This window comes from Dreissena polymorpha, chromosome 2 (assembly GCF_020536995.1).
Source record: "Dreissena polymorpha isolate Duluth1 chromosome 2, UMN_Dpol_1.0, whole genome shotgun sequence".
NCBI classification, from domain to species: Eukaryota; Metazoa; Mollusca; class Bivalvia; order Myida; family Dreissenidae; genus Dreissena; species Dreissena polymorpha.
Window position 1 is genome coordinate 102914102 of NC_068356.1, and position 25094 is coordinate 102939195.

At 33.1% G+C, this 25094-nt stretch overlaps 1 protein-coding gene across 1 annotated transcript in view; it reads left to right on the forward strand.

The window, feature by feature from the left end:
• Positions 1–24752, forward strand: part of LOC127869952 (uncharacterized) — a 141322-nt gene extending 116570 nt beyond the window's left edge. The window contains exons 5-7 of the mRNA XM_052412611.1: positions 19257–19792; positions 24260–24309; positions 24665–24752. Of these exons, the coding sequence (XP_052268571.1) occupies positions 19257–19792; positions 24260–24309; positions 24665–24752 (674 nt within the window). The remainder of the gene's footprint in view (positions 1–19256; positions 19793–24259; positions 24310–24664) is intronic.
• The last annotated feature ends 342 nt before the right edge of the window (positions 24753–25094 follow it).

The window sequence follows — 25094 nt, forward strand, 5'->3', positions numbered from 1 at the left end:
TAATTAAGTAAAATAAAAATATGTCACACACCTAAGTGAAAATATATATAAGAAAAATAGTAACTACTGTTATTATATATATATGGTATAACTTACTTTTGAGCCAATTCAAAACGTTAAACATCTTTTAAGAAATGAGAAATAGAAACATCATCTATGAAAATTGCGGCATTGCCATCTGCATAAGCTGAAATTTTGCTCGACAGTTTCTTTACATGTGTGTCGGTGTACACCGGTTGATATAATTTATATTATACTTATCCTAGTTTTGTTTTCGACATTTTTTTATGTCAGCTGTAAAAGCCGACTTCATAAATAGGTTACTTGTTTTTTTCTTTTTCATAAAATTTTATTCAATCATTTAATTGATGTTAAAAACTTGCAACTTGAAACTGCAACTGCGATGCAACCATTAATGAAACGGCTCCCTGCATTTCATATGGACATGATCCTCAAACAATCGAATCTGGTCGCGTTCAAAGGACATATCTTCCAATTATCAACTAGATACTTCTTTCTATGTGCATAGACTCTAGCTCGCTTCTTTTCACGTGACTTGCTGTTACAAGTTTACATAGATCTACGTAGATCTTCTTGTATCCCTTTCAACACTACAGGAAGTTGTAATCGATTATCGTTGGATTTTTAAGAAACATTCCGAATGATGTTTATGACCGCGGTAATTTTAAATGGAGCACTTGCCCCAGTATCCCGATCAATTGACTGAATACGGGTCGGTTCGGTCCCTTGATGCCGAACAAAAACGTTCGTTGTTGTCCGTGGCACGGGATGACGTGCTTCTTTATAAATTTCCATACAGGTAAGTTGCTGAATGACGTCATAATCTTCATCATCATGACGCAGTCAGAGCAGTCAGTCTATAGATCTATACTGACAATGTAGATTTGTCATCTGGCAATTTTTTCAATAACCAGATATTATAGATTTAGCTAAAATAAGTAGATTTATGTAGCTAGATCTAACACCTCAACCCCCTCAGGGTCAGCATTTTAATGCGTTTTTCGAAGTTGATGCATTTTTACTATTGTCATGTTTTAAACAAAAATGTAGGCCCCGGCCTGCTGTTCCTAATAGCATCTACGTGACTGTTAATGTTTTTGCATTTTCCCCTAACGATCAAATCGATGAATAGTTTTACAATGCAAATATATAATTGAAAGCAGTGCATATATTTCCTGGTATTAGAGAACCGTTGAAATGGCATTTAATTATTAAATTTTTTTAATTGTTAAATGAGTATTTTGATAATTAATAATTAAATATATCAAGTTATGCAAATGCTTTGCACATGTCGTCGGTAAAACGATGCGGGCTAGTTTGATGTTTATATAATTTTTGATTTATTTATTTTTGAAAAAAATGCAGAGCATATATTATAAATAAAAAATTATTTTTGATTTCAAAATTAATACTTACTATAAAATCAAAACAGTTATACAAGGGAAATAATAAGCCCCATCACAACTACAGGTATAGCCCATTTTACTCCGAATAGTCACGAATATTTACGATTTCAGCCGATAAAATTCCGTACAGGTAAATGGCTGACCAATGAAATGCTGGGGTAAACATGTACAATTAATCTATTAATAGTAGCAATAATTGTAAATTCATGGCGGATATTTTACTGATAAATAAAGAATACACCGAAGAAAATGCCGCACGTGTGCCATGAGAAAAGTTGTAAGAATATGGGCGGTGGGGGAAACGATGTTAATAGAGAATATTATGTGAATTTCGAATAAAGATCAAGTTTATCATGCGAGGCTTAGAACCGATATAACATGGGTCGAGTCGAGCATGATAAACTTGATCTTTATCCCAAACTAATATAATATTATATTTATCCTATTATTTCCTCCTTATTATTCCCCAATCGGATGTAAACAAAACGTCGCTTTAGGTAACGTTTTTGATAATTTCTTCATTATTTCAAAACCATTTCCAAAAATCAAAACTAAGACGAGTGCCCGGTCATTGTAAAAAGACACAACTTTGTTAAGTTTGCGCAAAATTAATTAAGTAGTTTTTCCAAAAAGTGCAACCGCGTGTTTAAAAACACATGAAGTGAAATGCTATGTGTGGCATATTTTTTGTTCAATCAACAAAAACATTGATTATAATATTGTCGAGGTTTTAAAAAATAGGTTTAAAAAATAGGGCGGACATTGTTATTCTTCATAGATAAGCTACTTACATTGTATGTTTGCGCAAATACACCACAATATTTGTCTTACATGTTTCTTTCGGTAAGACAATATATGAAAAGTGGTTATTAATTGTTAAGAACAGATGTTAGTGATAGCAGTTGCCTATGATATCAGTCTTACATTTTCGTTTCGGTAAGGCATATATATCTATGGCACTCTTAATGTTAATTCCATAAATGTTACAATACCCTCTGTAATAGATAAATAATTCATACAAGTTAAATGATTAAACTATATTATATTTTTGTATTTAAAGGTTTCTTTGCGATTGGTTATTTTACTTGTTTTTTCGTAATAGTAAAATTGAACTAAATTTATAAACATATCCGAAGAGGTCGATGTAGAGAAACCATTTAATGCAGGATAAAGTGGTGTAATATGGCATATTTATGTAAATGTGTATATATAACTACTCTTTTGTCATTGTTTGTTAAATCGATGTATATGTTTAGAATACAGCCCTAAAAGGCTTCTTTTAAACAACATACTATCATGCTTATATGATGCTATTTGATAGTACGAAACAAATCAGGATAAATGTATGCTACATTTTAAAAACCAATTTCTATGTTTCTAAATTGTTAATAAAATATCATCTAGTAATCGGTACAAGGACAAAAATAAATATAGGCAGCTATACTACCCAAAGAAGTTGATTGAAAAACCTCTAAGATAAGAACATATTGTATAATAGTCTAAAATAGATTGGTTAAATGCTAAGAAAACGTTTCAGAATTATCTTGCATGTATGTTTTTTTAAATATTGTTCTCAAAGTGATCTTCTCCAAAAGTTGGAAACATACAACTACAACTTTTGTTAAAATTTTGTATTCTAGTCTACACTGTTCGTCAACACTTGTATTGTATATATGTCCTCGTGGGCTTTAATGCCTTATTGGATTGAAATAAACTGTCTGTCTGTCTGTCTAATTCGGAGTGTGTGTATATAAATGTTATACTGCTATGTGTGGGACACATTTTTTAAATGCTATGTGTGGTATACAAGAATTTGCCCGTCAGTTCTGCATTTAATCTGAACACAGTTTTGTAAGAATCTAGAACATAAACTTGAGTCTGTCCTGAAAATATATCAAATTAACCAAATGTTACATTATTGAATACTGAAGTAATCGTGTAATAATTAAACAATTTATGTTAAACTGAACATAATTTTTATAAAAGCATACATGTTATGTTGAAATATAACATTTCTTTGTTTTACTTATTGTCTTTAAATAAATATAATGATTGATATTTCAGCCTGATTATTGAATTTGGTCCATTTTTTAATGAATGACAAAGAAAATTAGAGCACATGCTTTAAAATGGGTTTAACTTCTATTGTTTTTCAGACTTCAGTATATCAAAATTAACACGTCATTAATAATAACATTACTTTATAACTAGCATGCACATGTAACAATAGAACTTAAAGTACCAAATACATAAAGAAGTACATTAGTATTCACAAAGAAATTGTAATCAGTCAATTTATGAATTTGCAAATCTTGCTATTCAAACATATGAATGCTCCAATTAAGTCATAACAAATGATCATCGCCAAAACGTCTTGACTTGTGGGGGTTATTATACCAACACACGTATTGAATTGCATCAATACTTCATTCACTCAAATTCAAATGAAATCTGAATAACTGAAAATAGTTTTAGATGTTTAATGAAAATACTCATTCGCCCCGGTCATGAAAGGGCGCTGCAAGATCTTGTTACCACTGCACCAAGTAATTAACATTAAAACATAAAATGTTGTTCAATTTGTTGAAATGTCAAATTTTTATGTAATGTTTACTTTGATTGTTTTCTTTCCCTGCAATACTTGCACCATCTGGTAATAAAACAAAAAGTCATTTAAACTTTGGAACATTTACTATACATGTTTGTATATGACAACTTTTCATTGATCAAGATATCAGTACGTCTCTTGAAAGTGCTTCCAAAAATACTTCAATCTCCCTGAAAAGAACAAAATACAAATGAAATAAACTGTTAAACTTAAACAAAATAATAGCATGCGTGATATATCAGATAGCTCCATACGATTTAGATACAAATACATGATTTTCCAGAAAAAAATGTTATTGATCCTAGTGTCTATTTGTTTCAAAATGCTGTATGATCTCTTTATGCTTATTTAATAACTATTGTTACAGTCAAAAATGGCTTCACATTCCTAAAAACACTAAAGTGCTAAAAACACACAACTAACACTTTTTGTAGTTTTGTTGCAATAATATTCACATGACATCTTGCACAAACAATCCTTATGATTTTGTGTATTAAACAAGTGCATTAGTTGGCAGTAACAATTCACTGAAAATTCAACATTTTGTAACAATCAATTTTATAGAAACAAACAAGAAAAAGTTTGCATAACGAAACTATTTTCCTGTCCGTGCGTTGGTGGCTTTGTGTTAGGAGATCCCCGACCGTGTTTTGACCTCTCTGCCACACTGTTCGCAAACAAATGGCATTCTAAAAGTAAACAAAATATGAATATAAGTTATCGACAATCATGATAATTTTGAGTAACATGAACGTAGGATTATAATATTTAAGGTACAGTCTGAAAAACACCACCAACAATGTTTATTGAACAACGTTTGTTATTCAGACAGACTTTAAATATTATTGACGTTAATGTCATTCTTTCGATTCTCTAGTTTAGTTTGTATACCACACATAGCATTTAAAACATTTGTCCCACACATAGCATCATTACATTTTCATACACACACTCCGAATCAGATGTATTTGCGCAAACATACAATGTATGTAGCTTCTCTATGAAGAATTACAATGTCCGCCCTATTTTTTAAACCCTCGACAACATTGTAATCAACGTGGGGTGTAGAGTGCCCCAGGTACCCGCTAAAAGAACCATAATATGTTATAACAAATAAATGTGACTTAGTATGTTTTCTGGATTAACACAGTTACCGAAAAGGTAATTACACAATTTATATTATTAAAATAAAAACAGTCTTTGTATATCTGCATGTATAAGTTCTATACAGTCTTTATTCACGTCTGCACGTTTGAAAAGTAATTACATGTAAAAGCGATAGAAAAACTGAGCAAATTGAAAGTTTTAACAACAAAAAAAGTCACCTTCCTAAATTAAAGCGGGTCTTAATTAGTAGTTAGTATTGAGTTTATATTTGTACTTAGTAAAAATAGTATTGCATCACGGCCATCATCCGTCTCACGGTCATCATCCGTCTCACGGTCATCATTTGTATCACGGTCATCATCCGCATCACGGTCATCATTCGCATCGCGGTCCTCATTCGTATCACGGTCATCATCCGTACCACGGTCATCATCCGTATCACGGTTATCATCAGTATCACGGTCATCATCTTTAACACGATCATCACCCTTATCACGGCCATCATCCGTCACACGATCATCATCCGTATCACGGCCATCATCCGCATCACGGCCATCATCCGCATCACGGCCATCATCCGCATCACGGTCATCATCCGTATCACAGCCATCATCCGCATCACGGTCATCATCCGCATCACGGCCATCATCCGCATCACGGTAATCATCCGAATCATGGTCATCATTCGTATCACGGTAATCATATGTATCGCGGTCATCATCCGTATCACGGTCATCATCCGTATCACGGTCATCAACGTTGTGTCCCCATCAAGTCATTACCCAGACTATCACTGGTCCTGCAGGTTTACTAGAATACTTTCACTGACACCCCCCCCCCTCGAGTAATGTGCATCGACTGATACCTACTAGAGCGGAAACAGTTTGACCGGGTTGACGTAATGCTTAACATGTAATTAGCATGTGGACATTCTTGAAACATTATTTCTGCTAAATGTAAAGCAAAATATAATTGTTGTATGTAAGTCTAAATAATTAGACGTTTTACACAGGATGATCCCGTAACATTAAAACTCTTATTACATCAAAGTACTGAAAGTACTGGTTTGACGATGCTTTTGAAGAGAATGGATATATAGAGGATATTTGTTGGATTCGGTGGCATATCGATTTTCCCCCCAAAAATGCAAAAAATATCGATATTTTCACTGTTATTTTTCACTGTTTAAAACAGTGAAATACCAGTTTTTTTCACTGATATTTCTGTATAAATCACCGAAAAGCATAACATAAATAAGCATCCATTTAAGTTAATCTACATCACCGCAATTGTGTAATTTTTATTGCTTGTCATTTATCCGCAGGTCAATAGTTAATGGTTGTGGTGCAATCGTTTTCGTTCTTGGACACTGCATCCCTTCAATGAAATTTATTTACCTAAATATCTCATATTTGAACTTAAAATTCTTTTGGGAGTAATGGTCCAGACAACTGGGTAAAACAGCAACAATATGCTAACCCATTATTTTTCGAGGAACATAATTGAGAATTCCTGTGCTAGCCCCCAATCACAGTATGTTGGGGATATAATAATAATCAAACTTTGTTTTTTTTTCTCAAAAGATTGTCGTAGATTATAAGTTGATGAATATATCATCCAAGACTACAAGTTTTAGTAAGCCATTTTTTTTATTTATTTTTATTGATAAACAAGGTTTTGTAACAATCTATACTATACATAGATAGCTTTAACAGCACAATGTGGCTCACCTGAAACTGATTGTTTCCTAGTGGTGTTAACTAATTTTTTAATGAAGATCTAGAAAAAAAGGCATTGTGAGTATGAACAAACTATTTGCGTCTATCCGATCTAGTTGAGTCTTGTATCCGAGATCCTACTTTTATTTATTTGAACATTCTGATCAACTGCCATGAAGATCAGGTAAAAATGTAAGTTTTAACATCAATTTTAATGATTTTAGTTATTGTTCAAATGCTTGGAAGCACATGACCCACTTTGGAACGTGACCTGTTAATCACTGAGACTAGACCTTGTGACCTAAATGTTAAATATGCTACTTTCACGCTTGACTTTGAAATCATTTAAAATAATGTTCTAACCAATTTACAAGTGGATCAGAGAGAGAATGTGACCACTAAAGTATTAACAGACCTTTTCTTATATTTGAACTAGTTCCCTTATTTTTGATAGAATATGAAACCAAAAATGAAATAGAGGTGACTAGTTTCATAAGAATCTGGCAAAGAGGTGACACCCAAATTTAAACATTGTAAAATGATATCTTATGTGTTCACAATAAACTTTGGATAAAATACAACAAAGAGTGATAACAAAAGCTCACCCTGTCACATCATAACAAGTGAGCAAAATAACAACAACTATGACATCATATAATTGCTCAGTTACTTCCAATAACAATAAAATGTTTCTTTTGAAACAAATAAAATACCTTCTCTTTCTTACTACAGGCTGTTCTAAAACAAGATAGCCCTGTATCGCTCACCCAAAACTCCTTCTATAGTGTCAAAAACTTGTGTATGATTTGACTAAGTTGTAACCCAGCTTTAGCCTGCCAGGACCAACTTGCAAATTCAGCTTTTGATTTGATTAAGATGGACATTGTAAGCAATTTTCATGAAAATCAGGAAGATAATGTGACCTGTAGAAAGGTAAAGGAAGTTTTCTATATTTTGACCTAATGACCTAGTTTTTGACAAACTACCAACTTTCAAACTGAAACTTTATTTCATCGAGATAACATTCAATTCTGTCTAATTTTCATGAAGATCTGGAAGTGTTCGCTAACCTTTTCTGTGATTTGGTTTGTTGACATAGTTTGGGCCACATATGACCTACTTTCAAACTTAACCTAGAATTGACAGAGATGAACATTTACCAACATAAGACAAACAAGGGCTGTTTGTAAAACATGCATGCCCCCATAAGGGCTGTCAGTTGTAGTGGTAGCCATTGTGTGAATACATTTTTTGTCACTGTGACCTTGACATTTGACCTAGTGACCTGAAAATCAATAGGGATTATCTGCCAGTCATGATCAATTTACCTATGAAGTTTCATGATCCTAGGCCTTGCTTTTCTTGAGTTATCATCAGGAAACCTTTTTACTGTTATTGGTTAGATTAGAGCTTTTTGGGTTTATTTTAATGCATCTAGGTAATATTTGGTCTTTTTACCATTTTACATCTTACCATTATCAATTTTCCTTCAATAGTATATAAACTATTTTTTATTTACCGTGCACTCCCTCTGGTCCAGGGGAAACAATCATTGTAGACTCCATCACCACAATTACCTCCCTTAGTACAACTGAGTGACACCACCTCTGCTGGCTCTTCTTTTCCCCCACCCTCAACGGCCTACACTTCCAAAATCTCCCTTTCTTTCAACCCTCCAGGGTGGCAACATGTATTTTAAATATATAAATGCATATAGTTCTGTACATATTGTAAATAATATACCTTTAGTACAAATATAGCTGTTTTTGTCTCATTTTTAACTGTAAAGCACATTGTCTTACCCTTAATTTTTATGTGGCCCTATGAAGGTGACCGTTTGGAGACACGTAAGTTATTGCCCTTAACATATAAGGGTTTTTTACTAAACCCACTTTTAAATATTGTTTTAATGCCACTCTGGGGGGACCTCTCTTCTCCATAGCCCAATCCTCCTTAAGTTCCAGTTCGGGAGGCGGAAAACTACAACAGGCGAGGCATGGTATGGTATTGCGCAAGGGGGGGTTAGAGGGTTAGGGTTAGGGTTTGGGTTAGTGTTAGGGGTCGGGTTAGGGTTTGGGTTAGCCTTAACCCAACCCTAACCCTAACCCGACCCCTAATCCTAACCCTTACCCTAACCCTTTTTTGGGGTTATCACCCCTGACCATGCCTCGCCCGTTGTAGTTTTCCGCCTCCCAGTTCCATACAGACAGGGTCTTATGTTGGAGCATTACGGCTATATTCCCTGTCTGCAAGTGTTCAACATTGAGCCACATACATAAACTTGTACTCATTATTTTTTTAACAACTCAATACTCAATTGCAACATTAATATATAATTGAGAGTTATACTCCCTATGTGTTATCATATATTGTCTTCTTTCCTTTCCTTTTCATATAATTGCATGTACACATGCAACTTCACTTTACATTTGAGAGCTGTTAAATCAGGCTCTGGCATCCCTATTAATTAATGTTCATAGATATAAAAATATCTCACCAATGATTAGACCTTGTTGTGTGGCATTTAGTTTAAACTTTAAATATACACATAAAAATGGTACTTGACTATGTATGTAAACATATTGTGGCAATGTTCAACCACTTTGTGATCTGGAAAGTCCTCAAGTATTATTATTGTATTACTCAAACATATTACACATATGTGTATCCCTTTTTCTATAAGACTTATATTAAAATAGTCCTATTTAGACTCTAACATTTAAAACACAGATCACAAAGTCTAAAGACTCCAACAAACCCATTGCAGTATATACTGAACAGTGGGTCTGGTAATGATGATGCCACATACAACAGTATGTGTGTTTTCACCATTTTTACTTATAAAAATTGGGTTATTCTTTCTCTCTCTAACCACGGACTCTAGATTACACGGACTCTAGATTACACGGATATGAAACGGGACCGTTACGCCAAATATCTTGTTGTGTCTAAGTCACGTGACCGTGTCGTATCTGTCGATCTTTTATCGAAGCGCCGATGTTATACATTTGATGTACCCACTCACGTATTTTGTTAAATTATAGTTTCATTTCTAGGCCGATTTTGACAAATTATATATCATTAGAAAGCTTACGTAATGTAGTTTTCAGATATAGAAATATATATTAAGTTTTTCTTCTGATTTTGGCAGCTCGGCGAGTTATAACTTTAACTTTTGCAAATATCATACCGTTTTGGAGTTTTAGAATCTAGATTTACGGTTGACATGTTCGTACTTTATACCGATTTGTAGCGTTTATATTTGGAGTTCAGTTTTAAAAATAACATCTTGCTTAGGAGAATAGAATTCTGTATATGATAAAAAAAAATTGGTTTAAAAATGAAAGCAAGTAAGGAATGAAGGCGGAAATAAGTAGCGCGCGGTCCTAACGAACCGAACTGATGGCGATTATGCTTTTGTTTAGATACCGGCCATTGAATTTCCTTTGCCACGATTATTATATTTTTTATGGAATATATTGAAATATTTTGTTCTAGAGACATATCCATAAAGCTAAGTATTAATGAAGCTTAATAAATTTACGATTTCAGCTCTTGATTATAACACAGAAAGGGTGTTAATTTTATGATGAAACAGCGTATACAAATGTATAGCGGACCCTCTTGATATTTTTCGGCTTTGCATACTTCAAATATGATGGGTGTCAAAACATTCATCGTTTGTTGTTTATTATCAAAAAGGTAATTATGTAAAATTATATGAAAGGTTATTAACCATAAATTATCAATTAATTAAAATTATTTAAAGATTCTTGAAAATCACGGTCAACTCTCTATGCATGTATATTGAAATATCTTTATAAGTTAACAGAGTTATAAATATATAGAATTCTAAATTAAAACTCTGTATTATTTGTATTTTTCGGAAAGATTATTTAACCCCGTTGTGGTCAAATGAGAATGCTGTTTTTAATTATGTTGTTCCGTACACTACCATACACTCTTTATAGGACTACGAAATGACGGAGTTTTTTTTTTACCGGTACCCGCTAAATACGTTAAATGTTAAGTATTAGATTTTTTAAATGTTTAAAATGTACATGTATAGGTATTAAGCACTTATAATTATTGTGATTTAGCTGGCTGACATCTATACAGTATTTAGTTTATGGCAATCTGTATGGGCAGATGACTATAAATGTTTTCAATACGCTACATATCTTATAAACGCAAAATTGAGTATTTGGCGTTACATTACTCCAAGAAATGACCACTAATACCACGAGAAGACATGGAGGTATCTTAAAAAGTGTAATCTGACCAGACATTGCCACCTGTGGTTAGGGACCAATATACAAGTATAGGTCCCTGCTGTGGCGTATGACACCATAGTGTTATTTAGTATTGGTCGGCACAGTTTCTGATCATAACGAGATAATTGGTTTGTGCTGAACACAGGGGCAATAAAACCACAGATCTATCAATAAACAAGATTATTGAGATATCTTTTTTTTGAACACCGCGATAAAAATGCTCAAACCATGGACTCTAGATTACACGGATAAGAAACATGGCAACATTCTCAGAATCATCACTGCTATATGTGTAATCACCTAACAATTCGTCTAAAAATAATTTATATATTTGAGTTGAAGACGATGTACTGTTGTTTAAGTCTGAATAAACTATCTGTCTGCCTGTCTAAATCCAAGCCGTCATCGTCCCGGTGAAAAAAAAATCTGATTTTCAATAGTTGGACATGATGCCCTGATGTCAAAATACGAAATGACCCGCGTAACACGGACCGTGATTTTCAAGAATCTTTAATAAATTGATAATTTAAGGTAAATAACATTTCAAATAATTATAGATAATTACCTTGTTGATAATAAACAGCAAACGATGAATGTTTTTGACACCCATTTTATTTCAAGTATGCATGCAAAGCCGAATAATATCGAGAGGGTCCGCTATATACGCTGTTTCATCATAAATTTTACACCCTTTCTGTGTTATAAACAAGAGCTGAAATCGTTAATTTATTAAGACTCATTTATAATAAGCTTTATTGATATGTTTCGTGAACAAAATACTACAATATATTCCATAAAAAATATAATAAGATGGCAAAAGAAATTCAATGGCCGGTTTCTAAACAAAAGCATAATCGCCAAGACCGTAGCATCAGTTCAGTGCGTTAGGAACGCGCGCTACATTTTCCCGCCTTCATTCCTTAATTACTTTCGTTTTTAAACAATTTTTTTTCTATCGTATACAGAATTCTATTCTCCTAAGCAAGATGTAATTTTTAAAACTGAACTCCAAATATAAACGCTACAAATTGGTATTAAGTACGAACATGTCAACCGTAAATCTAGATTCTAAAACTCCAAAACGGTATGATATTTGCAAAAGTTAAAGTTATAACTCGCCGGGCTGTCGAAATCAGAAGAAAAACTTAATATATATTGATATATCTGTTTACTACGTAACGTAAGCTTTCTAATGATATATAATTTGTCAAAATCGGCCTAGAAATGAAACTATAATTTAACAAAAGACGTGAGTGGGTACATCAAAATGTATAACCTCGGCGCTTCGCTGTTCGCTAATCGTAAAAGATCGATAGCCACAACACGTTAAAACGCGCGGTGGTAAAACATAAAATGTGTATTTCTTGTGTTTAACTCGCTATAAATCCATTAATAACAACGGGAATATACTAAAAGTTATATTTTTTTGAAAGAGGAATTAATAAGCAACAAGATAACGTATAAACCAATAAAATCGGATGAATAGTTTTTGCATAAGATTGAATTTACTACAGTAAGGGTCAAATACTCGATTCATCTCCTGTCAATAGACCGTTCCATAATTTAGTAATTACCCAATTATCTCCCCTGAATACTCTCCGCGTCCGCCATTACACTACTGCCAAACAACCGGTAACATATATAAGAGAGCACCGATTATTCAACGGGTGAATTTCTTTCTTTTAGTAAAACTTGTTTGTTTGTCATGCAAATTGTATGAAATAAAGTTTTTCTGCTAGAGGAGATGTTAAGTTAGTGTTATAACAGAAAAATGTTTGAAAAACGTGCATTTTTTAGGTATTTGTCTAGGAAAATAAACACGTTAACACATTAAAAAAAAACATTTAATTAAACTAAATGCAATATTTATCATTTGATTATATGCATCAATCTTAAAATCGCGTAATCCTTTGCATTCCAGTGTTGAATTGCCCGTTTGTTCTGCATAATCCGATTATCTCGTTTTGATCAGATATTATCCAGACTTAACTAACAACATGGCGTCATCCCGGGGTGTCATAAACCACACTGGGTGGCAGATGACAGTCTGGTCATTAAACACAATTGATGATGCCACCATGTCTTCTCTTTCTGGTAGTATTAAGCAGTCATTTGGTTTAATATTTTACCTCCGACATACTTAACAGTTGCGTTCATTAGATATGTTACATATTGTACAAATTAAAAGTTATGTCCAATATAGAATATCAGAAATTGTACACCGTAAAGATACTAGCCCGTTTAATCCCTGGTTTAATTTATGAAAAAAGTACTAGTATTTGATAATTATAAAATTTACCTAAAAACATAACATTTAACGTATTTAGCGGGTATCGGTTACTGTGAAATCATTTATTTTCGCCAGCACGAAATTTCGTCATTTTGATAAAAATGACGTTTTCGTCAGCACTTAAATTCGACAATTCCTGACTTTGGAAAAAAATGCTTCAGTCAATATCCGATTTGTTTGTCGGAAATATATCGCGGTTGCGAAAAATCGTGGTGGGGAAAGAGGGAGGACACTTGAGAGTCACTTGCAGGAGGTGGGGCCTGTTTGTAACATGTCAATATACTAGTCTTTTGTTATCAGAAGATCAGTAATTGCCCCCATTAGTGTATCATTATTATGATTAGCGGATAAGTGGGACCGAATAACCGTTAACGAGTGTTTGAAACCCGGGTTTGAAACAGTGAAGCCAGTTGCCAATTGGTCTTATTCATTTATTATCATGGCCAAACTTATAACAATCTTACCTTTATCGGCGCAAATTAGAGAAGGTGCGAAGATTTTTGGTTAAAATAAGTGTTAGCAAACTATTTGGTCAGTTTTCAATAAAGTTTCAAGAGTTTTGCATCGCAAATATTGATCACTTTAAGTATACAATAATTTTCGGAAGTGTAATATTAACAGTGCATTATGGGAAAGCGGTTTCATAGGGCAAAGTTCAGATTTAATTGTAACAACCAACGGACGAGTGAGTTTAAATTAGATTGAATGCAATAGGATACAAAGCAATGTTTTATTGCGTCATACTCAGTCATTCGAAACACGTGCTTTCCGGGGATTTCCTGAAAATCGCGCAAAAATAAAAGTGAATTTCTGAAAACAATTTCCATACGTTTGGATGGAACTAATCGTCATGACAGCTAGTTTCTCTTTACCGGTTACGTTTTTAATTGCTACAAGTAACAATTATTTGAAACATGTATTGTAAAACTTGTAAAAGATGTCAATAATTAAAAAGATGATAGCCCATAAAACGAAGCACAATCTATTTTTACACCTGTATTGTAGTTAAACACAAACAACCAAACACAAATTAAAATATTCTGTATTTATTTGTAATCAATGCGGATAATGTATATACGGTAAGTATATACATCATCATCTTTTAATTTGGTTTATTGTCTTTGATCCGGATCTAATCCGGTGCGTGGAGGCTGTATAATCTTCTGCAACAACACTGAAAAACACAAAACACAAAAAAAAATACCAGTATCATCAGTATGCCAGTTTTGCCTTGTCAAACTGTCGAGATCCAGAAAGTGCTTCATTCACATTGAATATATCCTTCGAATTCCATTAATTGTTGCATTACTAAATAGCGAAACAAGCCGATTTAAACTGTAAGAAAGTTTTGACACGAGTGTTATCAAGTCTCTCATGGGCGAAGCCATAGAAAGTGATCCATTAACATCGAATATATCCTTCGAATTCCATCCTTTGATGTCATTAGCGGAGATTTAGTGAATAAATAATTCATATATCTTAAATGACATCTTCTAAATAGCGAAACAAGCCAATTTATGCAGTAAGAAAGTTTTGACTCGAGACTCTCATGGGGGCGGCCATTGTTGAATGTTGAAACACGAACGACAATTCTGCTAGGAGAATATTATCAATGACGAGCAATCTCCTACGCAGTGGCGAATGCAAAAGGGAAGTAACTGAAAAATCGAGTTATCTCAATCGGACTGGCTCGGTCTTTTACATAGGTTGCCATTGTGAATTTTTTTCTATGATTATCAAACCTTGGACGATGCTGTTCCAGCATCGTCAATAAAAGTTAGAAATACGTATAGATTTTCGTAAGGTACTTATATCAGCGATGTTTCAATAAAAAAAAGCTGAAGTTGTGTTAACACACATTCCATCAAATTAAAACTTAATTATATGAGCTGTTTTCTGTGAAAAAGGGTTTAATGCATGTGCGTAAATTGTCGTCCCAGATTAGACTGTGAAATCCGCACAGGCTAATCAGGGACGAAACGTTCCTTCTGAACTGGATTTTTGAGAAAAGACTTTCTGTAAACAAAGGCGGAAAGTATCATCCCTGATTAGCCTGTGCGTACTGCTGGCTAATCTGGGACGATACTTAACGCACATGCATTTAACCCCTTTTTCACAGAGCCCTTCCCATATGGAAAAAGATTCATCCTAAGAACCACATTCTCACCACATATTTTCAAAACTCTAGGGCATGGTCAAAAACATGGAAGCTCAGGGACCTCTGAATTGTTAGCCTTTGACGACGTTAATCATTGGAACACACGTTGAAGTTACTAATGAAAGGCTCGGGAGTTTGAATGCGCAAACATAGATTGTCTTGATATGCTTATATTCAAATAATTATATTTGGATTTGATATTCTAAGAATTAAGAAGAGTCCATACTACAATGAATGTGGTGCAAACCATAGAGAACGTGAGAATGTTGAGGGCATGGTCAAAACGTGCGTGTTAAGGAGCTGGAAAGAACATGGACGCAGTACGATAGAGAATACTAGGTTAGCGTTGAATGCAGAGAAGTTTATGTTGCGAGGCTTAGAACGCCGGGAGTGCGAGCCTTGGCGAGCTTAAAAGCTAACGAATGTAACCATGCGTAGTGATATAGATAGTATTTGTTCTGGTCAGCAAAATAGTCTTTAAAAAATTCACACAAAAACTGTAAAACGAGGAAAAATATCACCATATGCCTCGATTCAGTTTTACGCAGCATGCAAACTGTAACACATAGCGACCGCCAAAAGAAGATTTTACTTTAATATCATTCATTTTATTTTCAAAGAAAATTATCAAAATCCAATATGGCGGCGATTGCTCCTGGCAAAACGATGTCGATGTCAACATACATGTACATGTAGATTTACACACAGAGTCGTTCTAAACATAAATTATCAAAAAAAATCTATACTCGCCATATTTTTTCATAGACGCTGCAGATTTTGATGGCGTCAAGATCTAGCCTTCGCATACTGTAGTTTGTGACCCAACGCAAGATAAACCGTCATAGTTCTATTAAACTTTAAAACACTGTTCAGTCTGTTGCAAACGGGTTATTCTTACTGAATAGACGTTCTTTGATAAAATAACAAAGACAAAGTTTATTCATCAAAGAAAATACCCTTACGTTACCTTAAATCCAAAAGTTAAAAAAAAATCGAATAGGCTACTGAACCAAAATACACACCCATCAATGTGTTCTACACACACAATTTCACATCCATGATCCAAATAGGCACGCACATTTTGAACATCAATAACACGAATAAGCTAGATCTACATGTAGATCTAAATTCTTCGTCTCACCGGTTCCATCCGAGGTAAGTAGTCCATAGAATATGCACTTTAAAAGTTCTTCATAATTACATCCAGGATAAATTTACACGAAAAAAATGCACGTCTTGAATGTTTAATTCGCAGACATCGCATACTAGTTTCGTGCACACCAATAGATGACATCACATATTTTTAGAAATTGACGCAATAAGTTTGTCATTTTATGACGCCATCAATCAGCTGATTCATTGTACTGATGGCGAAAAATTATGTCCCTTGACTAGATCTAAAGATTGAAGGTCGTATAACTTTAAAGCTAAGGTTTTCTCGACTCTAGAGATTTTTAAATTGTTATGAAAAATCAGTCAGTGGTAGAATAAAAAGTAGTCCGTGCACGCGATAGGTATATTAAACAAGGTGGAATACAGGTTAGTTTATTCCATGAGGTGTTATACCGTCAATGTCGGTATAACAAGCAAATTCGTAGAATTGATATCCCCCGCAACATATGCTTTGTTTGAGGATGGGTGCAAATCGGACGGATGAACATACTGACAGATGGACGGACGGACGGAGGACAATAACTCAAAACTAAGACAGAAGAAGGTTCTTGAGTCTTAAAAATTTATTTAGGTGAATTAATATAAGTCTTGCGTTTTCCACAAAAACATTCAATGTTTATATACACTCAATTTTCAGAGTGTTGCAGAGTGAACACAACATCTGTTATGTTAAAAAAGATATGGCTCCGGACACAAAAGTGCCTATAGTAAAAAGCATTTTTTCAAGATACAAAGGGCCATAACTCTGGTTTTAACAGATGGTGTACAATGCCATTTGGCGTGAATCATCCTCTTATGCTTATATATACTCATTCGAAGTGTCAATGAAATATGCCAAAGCACTTCCAAGATATGGCTCCGGACACAAAAGTGACGGACGGACGGACAGCCGGACGGACAGCCGGACGGACAGCCGGACAACGCCAAAACAATATCCCTCCGCCTCTGGCAGGGGATATATACTCATACCAAGTTTCAATGAAATCCGCCAAAGCACTTCCAAGATATGGCTCCGGACACAAAAATGCCTATAGTAAAAATCATGTTTTCAAGATACAAAGGGCCATAACTCTGTTTTTAACAGATGGTATACAATGCCATTTGGCATGCATCATCCTCTTACGCATATATATACTCATACCAAGTTTCAATGAAATCCGCCAAAGCACTTCCAAGATATGGCTCCGGACACAAAAGAGCCTATAGTAAAAAGCATTTTTTCAAGATACAAAGGGCCATAACTCTGTTTTTAACAGATGGTGTACAATGCCATTTGGCGTGCATCATCCTCTTATGCATATATATACTCATACGAAGAAATGAAATCCGCCAAAGCACTTCCAAGATATGGCTCCGGACACAAAAGTGCCGGACGGACGGACGGACAGCCGGACGGACGGACGGACGGACAACGCCAAAACAATATCCCTTCGCCTCTGGCGGGGGATAACAATGGGATCAATGCTGCTACAGCATGGCAATTTATATCCCGGTAATTTAAGGCGGGTGCTTGTCCGCGATTCAATTGCAATAGAGGGAAATCTATCATAATGTGCATTTAAAAAATTAAATATCCCGCAAATACAAAATATGTGATATTATTTTAAGTACAGAAAAGCGTACATTGTATTTCTTAGAATCCCGTGACATATGTATTACAACTCGGCGAAGATAAACTTATTATTTTGAAAAAAAGAAATCAATAATTTTGAATAATCTCCCTTTAGCAATCTTAAATCGAAGAGAAAACCATTCTAAAATATTTTTGATAATGTATATCATTATTTTTCATCTTGGTTTATATTTTATCATTATACAAATACATGCATGATTTAAGTCTTCATAAAAATTGTTTTTATATAAACGTACAAAGTATACATATCATTACAGACATCCATGGTGATTCCATATCGGGTGAATGAATACCCCCCGATTTAAACGCCTTTTTTGAATTCCCATATTATCGGTGGGAAACTTAAAAGTTTCAAATTTAGAAACATAATTATATACAATATCTTCTTGTGTTGTTATTGTTCTCATTTTTCCCTGTTTCGTGTGGACTTATGTCTATAGATACATGATCAACTCTGGCTACGATCAACAGTAATTTATTGTCGATCGATTAAAGTAATTAAAAATGATGACAGTAATGCATTTGCCGGCTTTGACCGGAAGTGCTTTAGTAGACAGTGCTAGGGAACGAACAGTAAAAGTTAAAGGAAAAAGAGGATGCAGTATGATGGGCGTAGTAAATATTCTGACGAAAAATGGAGTGGAAGATACTGACGTGGAGTGGTTAGCCTCGGGACCTCCGGGATCGGCAGAGTATGACGTCACCTTCGCAAACTCAGATAAGTGCCGCTCTTTTTTATCTAGAGTATCAATGCAATCATCTGTTACTCATAGCGGGGTTCAGTACCGTTTTTTCAAATATGGAAAACAACTGGTCACGTGCAGAGTTCACTGGCTACCAGCATTTATTAGCGATTTGGCAATTGCAGATATGTTTAAAGGGTTTGGGCAAGTGGTTTCTGTAGAACATGACACTTTGAAGGTTGGTGACTTTGTCACAAGATCTGGAGTGAGGATAGTCACACTTGAGTGTGATTCAAATATGACAGAGGCTATACCACACATACTAGCATTCGATTGTGGCTCAAGAGCCCTTATTGCCATGCGGGGAAGGCAACCTTTGTGTCTCTATTGTCAAGAGGTGGGACATGTACGCAATACATGCCCACAAAATATTAATTCAATATTTAAGCACAACCAGGAGAGTGTTTCAGGGACAAAAGTTGTAAAGGATGTGGCACAAACGGCACCAGATGTGGCACAAAAGGCACCATCATCAAATGTCAAGGAGACAGTTGCAGAAAGGCCGGAAGTGACGGTTGAACAATCATCAACACAGAAGGACGATTTCCAGGTCGTTGTTAGCAAGAAAAAGAAATCAAGCGGTCAAAAGAAACAGATATCAGCAGAAGAGGTGACACAAACAGAGAAAGGGGAGGAAAAAATGGACGCACACGATTTAGAGGTGAGGGGAGAAAAGAGGGGTCGAAAGGGTTTGATCACAGGCTCAAAAAGAATATGTGATAAAGATAATACTAACAGTAGTGAAGAATTGTCTCTCTTACCCCAAAACAGATATACGATGTTAGAAGTTGATGATCTTGAAGAACATCCATTAGTAATTGATTTAGATTCGCAAGATCTGAACATGACCCCTGTTGATTAAATGTGTAAGAACAAACATAAACACAACTCCATTTCAATTAATCGATTACCTTTATCAAAAATCAACTAACATCTTTAAAAATCCTTTTTTTAAATTACCCTTTACTGTTAAAAATCAATGTATATCAATACCTTGTGTAAATAGTTCACTTGTAAATATATTTATCATTATATTTTATGTATTACAATATAATGTTGGCATATATACCGATCACATAGAAAATCTGTGTGACCGATATATTGGCATATTTAAAATGTCATGTTTTCACATTATTTATTTAGTATATAGCATATGCATAAATAAAATCTATGTAAATAATAGTATGTATATATGTACAATAACAAAAACTATAACTTTAAAATCTCATATAACAAATGCATTTCTTATTATGTGTGAGCGTATAAATTACGTTCATATGCCAGTGTGTGTAAACGTTTGTCATTGTTACATATACTCAATTTATATTTATTACAAAACACCTTTCCCAAACATTCTATTCATCAACATTACGCCTTTAATCCTTTTCCAATATCCTCGTGGTAAATGTGAGCGCATTTATTTATTTCCAACATTACTTCGGTACGTAGTACGCTCATTACAAAAGCGAGTTTACAAAATCTCTAGCATAGTCTCTTTTCTACCTGGTTTAAATCTTTTCAACAATATTATCCGTGTTTCTATTCTAACACTAAATCATGGACGCCGCCATCTTTTCTTTTTCCTGACAACCTGAGTTATAAACTAGAACATGGATTTAAAAATAGAAACTATAAATATTAACGGATTAAGATCCAAACAAAAACAAACTTTTATTAAAGATTATATTTCAACTAACAAAATCAACATATTATGCATACAAGAAACACATGTAGATAATTACAAAATGTCGAAACAAATAGAAAATCTAATATCAACAGAATACTTTTATGTATGGAATTTTTCTAATAACCTTTCTTGCGGATGTTGTATAATCGTAAATGATACGAATATTAAATGTTCTAAATTTCAAATTGATTTTGATGGTCGTTTTATTTCCTTAGATATACAATACTTAAATGAATATTTTAAAATTTGTAATATTTATGCACCGAATAAACCAGGTGACAGAAATAATTTTTTTGAATCCATAAAACATTATTTAGTGTCATCAAACAAATTAATTATTTTAGGAGACTTTAACTTCATTTTAAACCCACTCTTAGATAAAATAGGAGGTACATTTATTGATTCAATAAAAGGTTGTAAAGTTTTCAAACAAATAGTTGAAACATTTAAAATAACAGATATTTATAGACATCTTAATCCAGATAAAGTAATAACAACTTGAAGTAGAAAATGTTTAACAGAATCTATTGCATGTCGTTTAGACAGAATTTATATTGAAAAGTCACTTATTGAACAATGTAAAAACGTAGATATTATTCCATGTCCATTTTCAGATCATGATTTTGTTAGTTTTACTTTAAATTTGGAAAATAATAATACAACTAATAGCGTAAACATTGGTAAGTCATACTGGAAATTAAACAATTCAATTTTTGAAGATGAAGATTTTGTCTCTGCTTTTGAATATTATTTTAAAATTATCAGTAGAACTGAAAATATTACTTTAGAGTGGTGGGACATTTTAAAAACACAAATTAAAGACTTCTGTATTGATTATAGCAAGTCAAAAAATAAAAAATCTTTTGATGAAATCAAAAAACTAGTTAAACAATATAAACATTGTATTGATATTTCGGAAAAAATCGATATTAAAGATAAATTAAATAAACTTCAAGATAATTTATATAAAGGGGCATATATAAGAAGTAAAGTACATATTTTAAATAATAATGAAAACTCTAGTACATTTTATCATAACAAGGAATTTAAAAATGGTAATAACAAAATTATACACCATATTATTGATGGTGGATTTGATAAAAAATCAACTGATGATATTTTAAATTCTTTTAAAACTTTTTATAAAGAACTATATACAGAAGAGAAAGTAGATACATCCTTAAATGATAAATTTTTAAATAATTTACCTCAAGTGTCACATGATGATAATAATATGTTAAGCAGCCCTATATCATTAGACGAAATTGAACTAGCCTTAAAAAACATGGACCATACTAAAAGTCCAGGTAGTGACGGTTTAACTTCCTTTATTTACATGAAATTTTTCCATTTATTTGGGAAGATTTTATTACAGTTATACAATACATGCTTTGATTGCGGTTACATGTCAGATTCGCAAAAATTATCATACATTACATTATTATGTAAAGATACGAATAATAAAACATCTTTAAAAAATGATAAACCGATATCTCTTTTAAACATTGATAGAAAAATTTTATCAAAAATATTATCAAATAGATTAGGTAAAGTGTTAGACTCCATAATTGGCATTTCACAAACCTGTTCAATTCCAGGTCGTTCTATATTTGATAATGTTCATTTAATTAGAAATATAATAGATTATGTTGATCAAAAAAATATTAGAGCTTGTTTTATTTGTCTAGACCAGGAGAAGGCATTCGATAAGGTCTCATGGTCTTACTTATATACTACACTTACTGCATTTGGGTTTTCTGATACTTTTATTAAATGGATTCAAGTTCTATATACAGATATCAAGTCATCCGTCATTGTTAATGGTCATATTTCTGACCCCTTTTCCTTATTTAGATCTGTTCGTCAAGGCTGTTCTTTATCGCCTCTTCTATATATTATATGTTTAGAACCATTTGCTAAAATAATTCAAGATGATAACAATATAAATGGTATACAGACACCAGGAAATAAATTTCATGTTAAAATGTCTTTATATGCCGATGATAATACATCGGTATTAACAGATGACAAATCTATGTTTCATTTCTTTCGTCATGTTTCTGATTTTCAAAAAGTTTCAGGTTCTAAAATAAATTATAATAAAAGTTGTGGATTGTTTTTAGGTAAGTGGAAAAGCAGGTCTGATAATCCATTTGGCATATCATGGGTGAAAAATGTTAAATTACTTGGATATAAATTTGGCTATGATTTAACTGATGATGATATGTTCAATGAATCTTATATTAATTTCTCAAATACATTAAATTTGTGGTCTAATAAATGTAAATCTTTTAAAGGTAAAAGTTCTGTTTTAAATACATATGTGCTATCAAAAATTCTTTATTTTGTTCAATGTCAAACAATTCCGAGTCACTATATTAATATGATACAAAAAAGTTGTTTTAAGTTTATATGGGGCAGTGTTTACGAACCAATAGCTCGAAAAACATTATTTTTAGACTTCACTTTAGGTGGCCTTCGGGTACCTAATGTTCAACAAAGAATTAATGCATTTTATTTATCACACTTATTTAAACTGTTAAATGATTATAATTCTCCTTGGGTATATTTTACAAGGTATTGGATAGGAATGCAACTTAGAAAATTTAATCCTTCATTACATAGTAACAGTGAACCCCACAGTGAATTTATTCCTTCTTTTTATGTTGAATGTTTAAGGGTATTTCGTAAATTTATAAAGGATGTTCAAACTGAAAATTTTAAACAGTGGTCTGTAAAAGAAATATATGCATTTTTAATAAATCCAAATAATGAATATATTCCAAAATGTAATAAAGAATTTCCATTAATTGATTTTAAAAATACATTTAGAAATATATTTTCCATGGCAGTTGATCCTGTGTGTAGGAATACTTGTTTTAGGTTAGCGCATTCTGTTGTGTATGTAAATAAATATTTATATGATAAAAAGTTTAACCAAGCAAAAAAGAAATGTACTTTTTGTAATTGTGACGAAACTGTCCAACATTTATTTATAGATTGTTTGTTTACCTCCCCTTTAAACAAAACTGTTTTATATTTAATTGATATACTTACAATTGAAAACATTAATATTAATCCTAAATGGTTTCAGTTTTTTGATGTAAAAAATGTTGGAAGTACTGAATTAAAATATGTATATTTAATATTTTTGTCAGAATCAAGACATATTATTTGGACATGTAGGAATTCCGTCAAAAATGAAAAAATATTATTATCTCCCTTAGACTTAATTATTAAATTTATAAATAGAATAAAATTTAGAATTACATTAGATTTTCATCGCTTAACACATGATTTCTTTTATTTATATTGGGGTGGATTATGTCACACAACCAATGAAAATATTGTTTTTCATAGAGAACTTAATTACCAAAATTACTTAACATTTTTATAACATTTTACTTGTTTTCTGCTGTTGTGTTTTCTCTCTGATTCCAGGATGACAGCAGCGAGTATGTGGAGAGCCGGTGCTCGGGTTGTCATCCTGGGTCAGAGAGAGATAGAGAACAACAAAGTGATACAGTGTTTTGTGTTTTGTGTCATTATTGTGATAAGTTTCTGTATTGATGTATTTGTATATGCATCATCACTGTTATCATCAATGTTCCTATGAATCATTTCAATCATAATTTCATATACTGTGTAACCCGGTCTTGGGCTCATCTCATTTCATTCATTGAATTTCATTATCACCCATGTTTCATCACTATGTAGATACGCTATACCATTGCCTCATTTCCACTCATGTAGGCCATAGGAACATTGTACTAACCTTTCTTGCGTATTGAGTTTCATTAAAAAAATTAGATATCATATTATACATGCTTTTTCACACTTGTTCAGGCTTAACTGGATGGTGGGGTTGAGGCGGGTGAGTAGTTGTACCGAAGGCTGTCACGTGCCTCAACTCCATCATCCAGAGCAGCTGTAGACTATATATCATGATCCTGGCGGACAATCGCGGGAAGTGCCCGTGCATGACCTGAGGTGGTTCGCTGGGAACCACATTTAATTTCATTATAGTTCTTTCATTTAAATATACAACCTTATATGTTTCTTTTCGTAATTCTTTACAATTATTAAGGAAGTGTGGATACATTACTCGTTTTATAATCAAGGATATAAATTCAATACATAATACTAATTAAGACCCGCTTAAATTTAAGATGGTGACTTTAATTTGTTAAAAGCTATCATTGTGTTCTGTTTTACAATAACATCATATAAATTTTACAATAACATCATATAAACGTGCAGACGTGAACAAAGACTG